The 14,346-nt window shown below is 40.7% G+C and overlaps 2 protein-coding genes across 10 annotated transcripts in view; both read right to left on the bottom strand.

Annotated features, from left to right (window-relative positions):
• The window catches only part of NRG1 (neuregulin 1), a 1,100,563-nt gene that overhangs the window by 115,091 nt on the left and 971,126 nt on the right, over positions 1 to 14,346 (bottom strand). The window contains exon 1 of one of the 9 annotated variants that reach the window (XM_065947032.1): positions 6,815 to 7,484. The exons of the other annotated variants lie outside the window; for them this stretch is intronic. Within the exon in view, the coding sequence (XP_065803104.1) occupies positions 6,815 to 7,484 (670 nt within the window). Of the gene's footprint in view, positions 1 to 6,814; positions 7,485 to 14,346 lie in introns of those variants that run through there. 9 annotated transcript variants of the gene reach the window in all.
• On the bottom strand, positions 7,829 to 8,017 carry LOC136176831 (uncharacterized). Its single transcript, XM_065947472.1, has one exon. It carries the CDS (start codon positions 8,015 to 8,017, stop codon positions 7,829 to 7,831), a length of 189 nt encoding a protein of 62 aa, XP_065803544.1.

Raw genomic sequence — 14,346 nt, 5'->3', positions numbered from 1 at the left:
TGCTTATGTTTTGGGGAAAGGCCAAACTGATTTCCTAGACGGATCAAACTCAGAAAGGGAAAATTCTCTTCTTTAAAGAAGAGATCTGTAGTGGAGTGATGAGTCTTACTAGTTAGCATTTAAATAATAAATAGGAAGTCACACTCATTTGAATTAAGGCAATACATACTATTTGAATAATAAAGGCTAAAACTAATTTGGACAAGAAAAGCAGGGTGTAGAGAAGACAAGAATATTTCTGTTTTAGTCTTAGCACTGACAGCACTTAGCTATGCTGTTTTTGGGTAAGTCGCTTCATTTTTCCAGATCTTAATTTCCTCCCTCTGGCAGACACCTGCATCATCTCTCCAAACGTTCAACATATAAAATTCTTATTATTACACAATATCAATTATATTTGTCAGACATAATCTTTGAATGCATATACATACACAACACTGGGTTCAATTCACTGCAGTAAAGATGGCAACAAGGTTTGAGATGATGAAGACTGATCACTCCTACTCATGTGAACAGTATATGAACTTAAGTTTTATTTCAATTTGGGAACTAAACAACTTAATGACAGATTCAATCCTTTCTCTGGACAATGAAACTAAAAATCGTCGAGAATATTTTAATACCCTTGTTCAGTAAGTCATAAAAATACATAGAAAATATGATTTAAAAAATATTTACAGCAATCAGTTTGCTAGAATCTACAAGCAATCTGACAATCTTTACATGGTGGAAATATGGAAATATTTTCTATTTTAGGGCATTCCTGGTGGTTCAGCAGTAAAGAATCCATCTGCAATGCAGGAGATACAGGCTCAATCCCTGGGTTGGGAAAACTCTCTGGAGAAGTAAATGGCAACTCACTCCAATATTCTTGCCTGGGAAATCCCACTGACAGAGAAACCCAAAGGAACAGTCCATGGGGTCTCAAAGAGCAGCTTGTTAGTTGCTCTTTCCCATTTTAAGAGAGTGTTCTTAAAAAGGCTAAACACATTTCACCTTCCTGACCACATCAATGGTTTGGTTAAACTGTGTCATAGAGGTCGAACAGGAATCAGGCAAAGTTACCAGCAGCAGAGATAAAAGTGGTTTCACTTTAAGATAGAGGATATCATTGGTGAAGTGTTCAGTATTCCATAAAGAGGAATACCAGCGAACAGGAATGGCAGTCAAAATGTGAATAAAATGAAGGTGAGGAGAAGAAACACTGAATTCAGAGAGTATTTATGTAGCAAAGTAAAGAAACGAGAGTTGTGATCATCGATTCTAAAAATCCACTAGAACATAAGCTTTATGAGGGCAAGGGTTTCTATCGGATTTTATGGGGATATGATGCATTTAGAACCATGCCTGGCACATAGTGGGTGCCTGATATGTATTCACTGAATAAAGAAAAAGAGGGAACAACAGAAGCAAACTGGAACACGAACACAACAACAATAATAAAAACAGAAAAACAAGCACAGAAGCAGACATGGTATCATTTATGGCCTGGTAGAAAGTTCAGGATGAGAGTTATAGACCTAGTTCTCAGGGGCTTCTAGCTCAACATTAGACAAGTCATAACCTTTAATGCCTTTATTTCTCAATCTACAGATTCTCTCTTCCTTCATGCTTTAAAAGGATATGATGCGATATTATTCAAAGGGAAGGAAGGCAAACAGAGACGCCTGGTCTGGGACATGATGATTTTCTGGCAATGCAAAAATGCTGATATATCTATTTATATGTTAATATAAAGGAAAAGAAGAAGGGGAGATAAAGAAATGGCCAAAAACCAATGGTGGCTGTAACAAACCAGTATGCTGTTCATCAGACGAAGACATTTTTTGGTATGTGTTTTTGTAAAACGTCTAAGCATTGTTCAGTATTAAAATGCAATAGGGTTCTATAGGAAAGAAATGACAGGTGAAAATGCTTTGATATCTTAGAGTGTAGTGGAATTTTGACATAGAAAAGCCAACAAGGCATAATTAGGAAAATAAGAAAGGTTCAAGATATAATTGGGAGTGTGAGAAGGAGAGGAAGGAAGCAAAACTGGGCATCATAAAGGAATAAGGAAAAATAATTAAATTGGGATGTTCAGGAAAGAGGTGAGCCATATAGCCATCTGCTGCCTATCAGGAAAGAGGTCATCTGAGAAAAACTAAACTGTTTTTTCAAAAGCAAGCTGAATGCGGTACGAGTGATGAAATAAAAAAGATCGTAAATGCAGAAAATTTAAGAACAGAACAAGAGAGTGAAAAGAAAATTTAAGTGTGAACTCTATACACAGGACCATTGGTCCCACGTGAAGTACTTCCTGTAACTAGCAGTCAGAGGCCACTTAAACTAGCAGATTTAGCGTCCAGCTCTAACACTCTTGGGCCTCCCTGGTAGCTCAGATGTTAAAAAATCCACCTGCAATGCAGGAGCCCCTGATTCGATCCCTGGGTTCGAAAGATCCCGTGGAGAAGGGAATGGCTCCCCACTCCAGTACTCTCAGACTTCCTGGGGGCTCAGACAGTAAAGAATCTGCCTGCAATGCAGAAGACCTGGGTTCCATACCTGGGTTGGGAAGACCCTTATCTAAAGAGTCAGACATAACTGAGTGATGTTCACTTCTCTTCACATCTAATCCTCTAGAACAGGGGGAAAATGATAGGGGAAAACAGCACTGTTGGGGATTAAATTCTGGGAGATAGGACATTGCTCCCTTTTCCACTATTAGGGTTTCCCTAAACTTTTCAGAGTTTTGTGAATTTTAATAAAAGGGTTCATTTTACTAAATTGTTCAGAGACTGGCTTTCCTCATCAATAAATTAATAAAATTATTTAGTTCACATTGAGGATCTACCAGTTTCTTCCAGTTTTTAATGTCTTAGGCTTTCAACAAAGATGGGGAAAGCAGAGAAAATTTATTTGGAATCACCATTCTGAAACAGCTATAGGTATAGTTGCAAGGAACTAGAAGAGTCTACCGGGCTTAAAACGAATGTCACTTTTCAACAGAAGGGGAAAAATCCTATAGTATATTCAGTTGATCATGTTGAATTCTGCATAGTGTAGTAATTCATATTGTCACGCTGGTAACAATGATGTGCCATGAAACTCAACAGTACAAAGATTTAAGAAAAAGTAAAACAAGTTTGGCCTAAGATGGAAGTACTAATGCATTCTTTGTGTGTGTGTGTGTGTGTGTAATTTATTCGGCTGCACTGAGTCTTTGTTGTGGTGCGTGGGATTTTTAGTTACAGCGTATGGGATCTAGTTCCCTGCAGGGGCTGAATCTGTGCCCCTTGCATTGGAAGCATGAAGTCTTAGCCACTGGGAAGTCCCAGAAATACTAATACATTCTCATACCCCAGAGTCAGTTGTCAAGCAGGCTGCACCATTCAGAAATACATCTTCTTTCAGGATGGTACCCTAGTTTCCCGGTTACAACTTAATTAATCAGTTCTTTTTATAGTCACCTAAGTTTGCAATCTCCCAGCGTCAGATCTTTCCAGATAAACAAAAGGTAAGAAAAAATGTAAAGCCCAGGCAAAGGAGACAAATGAATGGTTCCAGAATTGCCTTGATGAAAACTATAAACTATTAACACAATAATATAATTATGGTGGGAAACCACTAACCACGCACAGAAAAACTTTAGAATTACATATACATGTTGTAATGTTTTCATATTTTATGCATTGTCTAAAAAGTAAATTCGAGCCCTGTATTAGATTACTTACTCTCTACCTGAATGCATCGTCTAAGATGGTAAGAACATGAAATTACATTGCCTTATGAAAGAAATACTCATTTTAAAATAGCTGACATAGTCCCTATACCTCTAGTCTATTTAAAAGGTGACATTTTGCCTAATATAATAAAGACAAAGAGTGTCTTGATTTTAGAAGGGTCAGTAAGGGAGAGAGTAATTCTAGTATTTATGGAATAAAACCCTAATGTGCTAATAGGTAGATTGGTTTGGGAAATAACACAGCAGACACAATTACCAGGATTGTCTCTGTTCTACTCTCACCGGCTCCAGGATAAAGAAGAATCAATTAGCCCTCCACAGACTATGACCTTGAAGGTTACAGTTCTGTGCATAATACACTGAATATGCTGAGCCAGATAGAAACGGAGAATCAAGTTCTGAGACCTCGGAAAAGCATGGTTCAGATATGATAATGTCTTTTTAAAACATAAGCTGTGACAGCTTCAGGCATGTCAAAAGCATGCAGGATGGTGAAAGAAAAGCCCCGTTCTTTCTGTGACTAAGCGATAGTTTCTTAGCAGGAGAGCAAAACGTGAAAGAGATTGCAAAATGACTATTTAATGCCAAGCTTTTCCTTCTTTCTTTCTTTGCCCTCCTTTAGTTAATGGTTACAAGCTTCTTAAACAGCTAAACAATCACTGAAGAGTGTTTAAAACCAAAGCTCCCTGGACCAGTGCTTTTCCAAAATAAAAGAAATATAGACTCACAATTTTTAGGATATTTATGTTTTTGTTGTTTTCAGGCACTAGTTCAAGAAAGGAACCCTAGGGGTCTCACACAGCAAACCCTATAGGCGGTAAAGTGTTAACCAACTGTCTAGCCCTAACTTTCCAGAAAACTACATCCCAGACAGCTTTTGCAGGCTTATCTCCAATGCACTCAGAGTGCTGCAGCTGTGTATCTGGCCAGAACTGGCTACTATGATGCTTTTAGACAGTAGTAAATCTTCTCCACTCAATAGAAACGCCAGAAAAATCAATGTCCTGCCTTGGAAAAAAAAAAAAAAAGAAACTGTATGGAATATATAATCTATTAAAACACTTAGGAAAAGAATTTACCTTAGAAAAGAATTTCTCAAAACATCACAAGATACTTTTTTAAAATGGTCCTAGATCAGGAAAATGTGCTGGAGGTTTCTTTGTTTGCTTGTTTTCCTTCAATGACAAAATTATAGGATTGAGTTGAAGAGTTTTCCAAAGGGTCTTCTTTCTTTTTCTGAACAGCTACACTGATTCAGGCACATTTTAATTCAAGACTGAAGTTGAAAATGATAAAAAGACAAAAGAAGTAACCTTGTCTTCACAGTGAATTTTGCTTCTCTTTGCAGGATCTGTACTTGCTTTTTATAGCCTGTCATTTCATCTGGGTATTATTTCCCGGTCACTTTGCCAGGTGGGAAGAGGCAGTGAATACAGTGATGGCTGTCAGATCTTTAATGATGCTTCAGGGATTTGATAAAGATACAAAGCAGGGTCTGCAGAAAGGAGGTTCTTCCCTAATTACACCTGAAAAGCAAGCCTCTTTTTTTTTTCTTTCTTTAAATCTTTGCCACTGAAACTGGTGTGTATGAAATGAGCCTGAATCACAAGCACAAATCAAGTTTTTCTGCATTTCTAGAACATATGGCTCTCCCGCATACTGAACAACATGTCTGCAAAAGATATTTTTAATCTTCATTACCATCCAGAGGGAAACAGTAGGGGTATTTCATCACAGAATCTTTACCCTCACCTCTCCTTTAGAGACTTTACGCATGATATTCAAACTGAATTCTCTGATCCTTTACTTTTTTTCTAAGGAAACAGTTTCAATGGTGAAAAGAAGAGAAGACAGTGAAACAAAAATAAATTCGAAACTTTTTAAAAAGCTATAGAAAATGCCTCTCTTCTATAATGATCTTTAAAACCATCTGACTAGTCATTGTTTCATCCTTGTCAACTTTTCCATTACAAAGCATTGTAATGACCCAGTACAGACGGCAGTAGGACTGCTCTGTATTGTTTTAAGAGCATGGGCTCTCTTCACTCACAGATTATTAAATAGGACTGCTGCAATCTTACGGACAAAAAAGACACATCTGAAAAAAAAAAGATTTATCTTACTAATGCATCTTGTACTTTCTAATGACTGTCAAGGAAGCTATTTAAATATTTGATTCCAGAAGGCAAAACTAATGTGGACAAACCATAATAGAAAAGAATATTAAAAGAATATATGTATATGTAGATATACATATATATATACACACACACCAGAATCACTTTGCTGTACAGAAGAAATTAATACAACATTGTAAAATCAACTATACTTGAATAAAATAAAATAAAATAAAATAATTTGGGAAAAATCTTTTCATGTAGAATTGTACCAGATCCTGAATAAAACTGCCCCTAACAAGTGCTCAAGCAACTCAAACTAAAATCTGAGCATGACAGCAACCTTTTGATGCTGGTAAGAGGTGAGTGCTGCAAACACTGAAGACTTCATGCGGTATCGGGAAGAAGCAATTAAAGTACAAACGTGGGGAGAAGTGGTTTAGGGAACAGGAAGAGGAGATGGAGAAAGATAACTGGCAACTTGGGCTGACTGGAAGGCAGAGGATAACAGAAAGGTGAGGAGAGGTGATGGAAAGTTTACATGGGAAAAAAAAATCAGGATCGTACTCACTGCTGTACAGAAGTTACATTTATATGTATGCATATATATATAAATATATATATATATGTATATAATGGTCTGATGTTTTCATCTTAAAAAGTGTTAGAAACCAATGGAATTGAACTGAAAGTCAAGCATGGCTCAGAGATGCTGAAGCTTTGGGTCGCTAACCCCAGATTTCACCATCCAGGAAGAGGGAGCTGCTGTGACAGCATCAGTTCTAACCAGCAGTTTGCAAGGTCTTCTCACTTATCTCTCCCTGAACAACCCAGTCACATGATGCGCTTAAACCAAACCGAGCCACTCAACTCCGAGAAGGCAAGGACCCCGCTCTACCTCTAGAGAACCCTTCAGACGACCTCAAGCCCACCCATCTCCTCTACACATCCTCACCCATCTCTCTCTACTTACAAAGTTTAGGAGCAGTTTGGAGATTAGTTTCTGTTGATGGTGGCTGAGTGGCTGCCTTGGATACTCTCACATCAGGGCTCCGAGTGGGTGGAGGGAAGGATGGGGCAGTCGACGGCCGGAAAGAAAAAGCGAAGATACGGTTCTTGGGGGTGGGGCCCGCCGAGGGCTCGGAGGACCCAAGGGTATTGTCAACTTGCACTGTAACTCGAACCTCAGTTTCAGACTGAGCCCTGGAGACAGGTGAAGTGTACGCCTTGGCTGATACCCACACAGCAGCTGAAGCTGCAGTTGGATCCAGAGAAATAATAGGATCCTGGCCTAATCCCCCAGGGTCAAGGTGAGTGGGAGAGTCATACTCAAAAATCTTGTCCACAAACACCCACTTGAGGCCGGCGATGCAGAGGCAGAGGCTGATCAGGCAAGCCAGGATGGGGACGATGCAGATTTTCTCTGAGTTGAGGCAACCTCTCAGGCGCTCGGTTTCCAGGCAGACGCAGCAGGGGAGAGTCAGGCCCACGAGCCCCGGGGACCTCCCATCTTCAGTCTGGGTCTCCGGCATGTCTTCGGCTGCCGGAAGCCCGTCCAGAGATGGGTCTGCACTCAGCTGAGTGGAGGGGCTCGAGGACCTCTCAGCAGCTCCCTCGGACATGTCTGGGGAATAAATCTCCATCGGCTCACCTCCAGGAGGCCTGGCCTCCCGCACTGTCCATTACCATGCAGAGCACCCCCCAACCAAATGATACAGCATCTTACAGGGAGAAATCGATAAGTCGTCCAAGTCCAAGGCCATTATCAAAAGCAAGAGGAGTTCGGGAGGAAGGCAGGGGAGGCCAAAAAAAAAAAAAAAAAAAAAAAGCTTCTAGCAACAACCAAATAAAAGTATATTGTAATTCTTGACTGCTGTTTCTGGGCCACTTTTGCAGTTCTTTTATATGCTTCTCCAAACCATCCAGGCAGGGTCAGAAAGACGGGAGGCCAGCGGAGAAACCCAGGAGCTGATGCGGCGGCGGTCAGTTAGGTAAACCAGTAGCCCAAACTGAAAGGCATGTTTCTCACCTCGAGCAGCTGAAGCTGGGGTCTGCTCAGATGGAGAAAGCAACTGTCATGCAGAAGAAGTAAAAGCAGGAGCAGGACCAGCGGCGGCGGCGGCGGCGGCAGCAGCGGCGGCGGCAGGAGCGGCAGCAGCGACAGTAGCAACAGCATCCTGTGGTGTGAGCGCGGCGGCTGAAAGGGGCTGAATCATCGCAGAGCAGCAGGTGCCTGCCCTCCGAGCATCGCGGCGAACCGTCTCATCGCAGAGCGAGCCGGAGGCGAGAGCGCGGCCGGGAGGGGCGGTCACCGCGCTCGCCGCCCTGCCTTCCCCCCAGCCCCCGGGCCACTCCTCTTTGTCCTTCCCGGGCGCTCATTCACTTTCTTCCTCTGCGGCTCTTGCCTTCTCCACAGTCTCTTCCCCTTGCCTCCCCCCTCCTCATCCAGAGACTCTCTCTCCCCTCTCTCTTTCTTTTTTCCCTCCCTCCTCTCCCAACCCCCACCCCTCTATCCTCGGGGGCTGCTGGCTGGTCTGAGTAGAATCAGGATACCCAGCAAGGCGGGACTGCCAGTGACTTCCTATTTTATCCAATTAGAAGGAATAAAGGCCATCAAATCAAAGAGATGCAGGCAGACACCAGTTAAGCTGAGTCCCCATGGCCCCCACCCGGCTAGCCTCCTTCTCTCTCTATCTTTGTTTTTTTTCCTTCCTACCAAAGCTGCCCTAATCTTCCACCCCCACCTCAAATGCTCTAAAGTCTCCCTGGTTCTCTCCTCTGCACCCACTGTTGGGTCAGAAAAAGCCAGCGATCAATGCTAGCAATCTAACAAAGCTACGATGGGGCGGGGGGTGGATGTAGGTGGGACCTTATGGGTTGGACCTGAGGCTTGGCAAAGTCTGATATCTGATTCCTCCCTAGAGAGGTAAGCTTTTCAACAGCAATTTCTTCCTGCCTGCTGCAGAGAGATAGCATTCCATCCCCAGCCCTCTAATAAGTTTTGTTCACTGAGAGGACTGTTATTGCCTGGCGTTTCAACCAACAGCAAGAACGTTTTGGTGTTTTTTTCCCCTCCTAACCATGGACAGCTCTGCCTTCAGCCCTTGTCGCAATGATTGGGTTAAGACTTGGTGATGCCCACGTGTGAAGTGTGGAATATACACTGGAGAAGGGGGTGCTCAGGGAGGGGAGAGAGGTCTTTATGTGCCCACACTGGTCCCCTTTAAATTTCCATCCTTCTGTCCCATTCACAGCAGTCCCGGACTGATGTCCAGCCAACAAGAAACACCAGTAAGTACCAGCTATAGAGGAGGCTCCCGCTTCATCTTGAAATTGGCCGTCACTGTGACTCCACACTGCAGAGGCTGAATTCCCTGAGCGCTGTAATGTATACCACATGTCCTCAGCTATAACTGCACTGCAAGGATGAGAAGACTTCTCTATAAGAGCACGCCTTTAGGGTTAAGTTTCAGGAGCTTTACCTTAATGATAGTTTCACTGCCGACTCTTTTCTTTTTCCTTTAAAACAGCACTGGTTAAAAGGCTGGAAGAAATGCACTGTCCTTAATACAGAGAACGGGCTGCCCTGACCCTATTCAATGCGTGTCCACATCTGAATCTTTAATGCATGCTTCACTGTGACGGGACACCTGAATGGTTTCCAAGGAACCATTTTGTTCACCTATGTCAATAGGAGTCTTAAAAACTGTCTCTAAATCCATACTACATAACCATCATGTGAGTCCCAGAAGCAATAAAATTTAAAGCTGAAGTCCTGAGAGAATCTGCCTTAAGCACGTTCCATTTTGTAAAACACAATCTCCACTGCTTTGAAATATTTTTAAGCTTCTAAGTGGGCATGAGATAACATTATCATTTCTTTCAAAATGAAATTAGCCCATAATTATAAGTGATTTAAAGGGTAGTGATATCTGAAAATGTGTTTGCAGTACTATAACTAACAACAACAACAAAAGCCTGAACCAATTTGCATAATTGTAATTATGGCTCTGACAAGATTCTGGGCAAAATGAATTATCCTTAAGTTCACCTCTATATAACCTGCATTTATATAGCAGTAACTCATACTTTAAAATAATTCCTATGCCCACTTTCGAACTTTTAACTATTTGATTTTAAAGCAGAGAGATTTTTCTTAAAAGATTCAAGCAAGAGACATGAAATTTCACATCATCGAAAATCTATAGGGAGGCATTTACAGAATTCAAACTGAGAGGAATTAAGATCTTAATGATCATTATTCATGAAATGCTCAAAATCAATTAGGCAAGTAAATACTTATGCTAAATTAGGATCATTTATAATTCCTTTAGATATCACCCAGGTTAAATTTGTGGTACTTAGTTTCTTGATTCTGCCCCAAACCAGTATTTCATGCAAGTATCATACTCACACATTGGCATTTCACCCACAGCCAAGGTCACCTAGATTTCAAAGAGTAACTAACACGAGTTCAGAGCCCAGATCAAGGCAGGGAAGCACAGATACTGAGAAAAGTAACCTGTAATTAAGGAAAGCGCTCCTTCAGTTGCGCCCATACCAACTATTCACCTTGCCTTAATTATTCAGAACAAACATTTTCAGCAAAGTAATTACTGGGCACTGCTCTAACTGTCATATTAAAGATGACCAACACTTTCAAAGGGAAAGAATGGATTATGTAAAGGATAGGAACTTAAAGGACAGACTACACAAATCACACTGCGGGATACATATGTGTCCTCCCTGGAGAGACAGTTCATGAATCCTGTGGCTTCTTGGAGCTGAGATCAGTTTGCAGAGAGCCAGCCTCCCACAGAGTTGTTTCCCATGCAGTTGGAAGGTAAATGTAATTGAGAAGGGGAGGAGGACAGGAGGTGAAGAATAAAAGGAATTCTCCACTAGGTCTGTACTTGAGACGAGGAGTCAGAAGTTGCCTTTATCCCTTTAGCAAATCTTACTAGCAATAAAGAAGTGAATATAGGGTGATGTGAATGGGATTGAGGGTCAGAATTTCTTGGACTAGAACATGCATGTGTGTAGGAAGAATTGCAAGCATATGTCACTTTAACCCTTTAGCCTCCATCTTTAATAAAGCTCAGGAACACCAATATTTCCATGTCCTCTTAAATAAGGAACAAGAAACAAATTATTATTACCTTTTAAAACCACATGACCACCTCTTCTATAAGAACAAAACTACCTTTATAGAGCTCCATTGTGATTCCAGGCACTCTGCTAGGTTCTTGCCATACATGATTTCTGATCTTCACTAAATTCTGTACAGAACATATTATCTTTTTGGTTAAAAAAAAAAGGACTCAGGCAGCTTATATATCTTAGCTATGGACACATAGCTATTAAACAATAGCACCAATAGCACCAATTTTGAGCAAAATTCTGACTCATTCTATTTCTACCAAACAATACTGTTTCTTGTTTTTAATCAAAAGAAGGCATCTGATTACATATTGTTTACCTATTACTTCAACAGGAAAAATAAGAGAACCAGAAAGCATAACAATGAAATAGGCATTTTAATTTTAATTTAATGTAGTTGCTAAATGAACTTAAAGGTGCCGAATTTCTAAAACAAGAGCCTTCTAAAATTCTGCCTAGTGATCTTTAGAAGTTGCAAGAATTAAGCATAGGTTATTTACATATGATCTGTTTATAGTTTAAACAGAAGAGCTCTTCCAGTCTCTGCTCTGAGATTTTCTTGGGAAAGCTATTTCAGTTACGTATTGCTATGAAACAAATTGCCCTGAAACACATTATATTTGTTGTTAAACTAACAACCACTGTATTACATCTCACTAGCCCGCAGGATTACTGGGTTCAGCTGAGTGGTTCTTCTGCTCCAGCTGCAGCTAAGGCTGCAATCCACTGGAGGTGTAACTGAGCTGAAAAAGTCAAGATTCACACACATGACCAGCTGTTGATGCCAGATGTCAGCCGGGAACTGAGCTAGGACTGTCAGATGGTGCACCAACATGAGGCTTCTCCATGTGGCCTGGCCTTCTCACAGCATGGCAGCTGGGTTCTGGGAGGATACAGCCCAAGAGGGAGGAAGCACAAGCTGCCAGTTCTTCTTAAGACTGGCTTTGGAAGTGTTACAGGCTTATTTCCATTGCATCCTATTGGCCAAATACTCACAGTGCCAGCTGAGATTCAAGGAAAGGGCAGATAAATCTTAATGGAGAGAGTGACAAGGAATTTGCAACCACAGTTAATCCACCACAACAGTTAGTCAATGTTAGTAAATCAACCTGGGTCAAGAGGCTCTGCAGTAATGTAGAACGAGATTCAGCAGAACCAAGTCAAAACACACTTATATTTCTGATACATAGTATTCCAGCTCCTTTCTAGACTAGTTTCAATGAAGAAAACGATCCTATCATGTTGTGCATACGTTGAGTGCTTATGCTCAGTCGTGTCCGACTCTTTGCGACCCTTTGGGCTACAGCTCGCCAGGCTCCACTGTCTTCGGGATTTTTCAGGCAAGAATACTGGAGTGGTTTGCTATTTCCTTCTCTATGGGATCTTCCTGACCCAGGGACTGAACCTGCATCTCCTGTGTCTCCTGTAGGCAGATTCTTTACCCGCTGAGCCATCAGGGCAGCCCCCAATTATATCATCCAATAGAAAATACTCAAATTCCTCTGCTCAAGTTAGGCTAGGCTACTGCTTCTGCATCCCTTTTATTTATTTTATTATCAGAAATATTTAGCATAGCTCCAGGAGATGAAAGAGAATGACCATATCATGTAAACTTACTTTCTCTTTTACTTTTTTTTTTTTTTTCTGTATATTGGTTATTTCCCACTGAAAACATTTATTTCTGAAAAAGTCTACCCTTGCTCTGTAAGTTTATGGCCAAAACATAGAATTTACTTTGTGATATCTAATACCATGATGATAGCAGTGATTTCATTTTTTGGATTGCAATCTTTGAGGATGACTATGTATAAATTATAATGATTTATTCATTGCTAATGAATTAATCACGATTTTCACAAGAAAGCTTCAGGACTTAAAAGGATCCCAAAAACTTTCTGCTTCTTATGAGAGGACCAAGTACTCAAATGGATCTGTTAGCTTCTTCCCATCCAGTTGAAAATCTTCCCCCAGCTCATATCTCAGCCCCTCCATGGAACTCTTCCATGGTCCCAAGTCAAAGATACATCATTCTTTATTTTTATTGGGGTACATCTTTCCAGGTGTTACTACTTAAAATGTGACATATATAGGGTGGATGGGGAAGAATGCAATTTCTTTGAAGGCCAGAGCTATGCTAGCCATTCAATACGCACATTTTATTTGGTTTTATTTTTAATTGTAATTCAATTACACAGATCATGGCACCTCTAATAAATTGGTAGACTTTTTTCATGTCCATCTATCTATTCAAAATACCCTCTATACTCCACTCTACTTTTTCACATCTTCTAATGATCACTTCAGATACATGCTTATCAAATTTTATGACTATTTCCAAATATGGCTTTTACAAATTTATTTTCATCTAGGGAAGCTCTGTTACCCCAACTATATTAACTCTCAACTGCCATGATATTTTTCAGGCAAGAATACTAGAGTGGATTGCCATTTCCTTCTCCAGGAGATCTTCTTGACCCAGGGATCAAACCTGCATCTCCCACGTCTCCTGCACTGCAGGTGGGTTCTTTACCCGCTGAGCCATCAGGGCAGCCCCCTATCAAATCATCCAATAGAAAATACTCAAATTCCTCTGCTACTTCAAGTCACGTTAGGCTACATAATCTTATGTTTTGCATAGATTCTTGTAGGAGATGGAAAGTTAGGAATAACCCAACATTGAACTGTTTTTCCGGCAGTTCTCTCTTCAACTAAACAGAAAAGTTCCCTCAGGGCAAACCAAACCCATGTGCTTGCCCATGTTCTTCTATATTACTCATAATGCTAAACACGTTAAGATGAAACCCATTTCATTTTCCTGGGCAAGTATTTTTCTCCCCACTTTGAGGGTGAGTCAAGACTGATTCTCCCTTATTCTTCAGTTCAGTTCAGTTCAGTCGCGTCCGACTCTTTGCGACCCCATGAATTGCAGCACGCCAGGCCTCCCTGTCCATCTCCCTTATTCTTACCCAGTGAAAGTTATCTCAGTAAAGACAGTTTGACTTAATTGTAAGAATCATTTTATGAGAAGCTGTATTTAATGTCTGATACTGACTCTGGGACTGTGTCCTCATTTTGTAACAAACATTTACTCTGGCACATTTTGTTCTTTATAAGTTTAGCTCCTATGATCTTCAGCTTCAGCTCAATAGACAGTAAAGGATCTCAAAGATGAGGATGTGAGAATTTTAAATAGACAGAAATTTTTTTAAATTAAATCCCATGCTTATAATCTGATTATTTTGAGAGAAACCATTATTTTCTCACTCCCTGTGAGTAAAATCGCTAGTTATATACAATGATTTTCTTCTTAGTTTTACAAGTCACCTTTCTTTTAATATTATCTTG

The sequence above is a fragment of the Muntiacus reevesi genome, chromosome 10 (genome assembly GCF_963930625.1).
Source record: "Muntiacus reevesi chromosome 10, mMunRee1.1, whole genome shotgun sequence".
NCBI classification, from domain to species: domain Eukaryota; kingdom Metazoa; phylum Chordata; class Mammalia; order Artiodactyla; family Cervidae; genus Muntiacus; species Muntiacus reevesi.
Note: the sequence above shows the minus strand (reverse complement) of the source record. Positions and strands in the feature narration are given on the sequence as shown.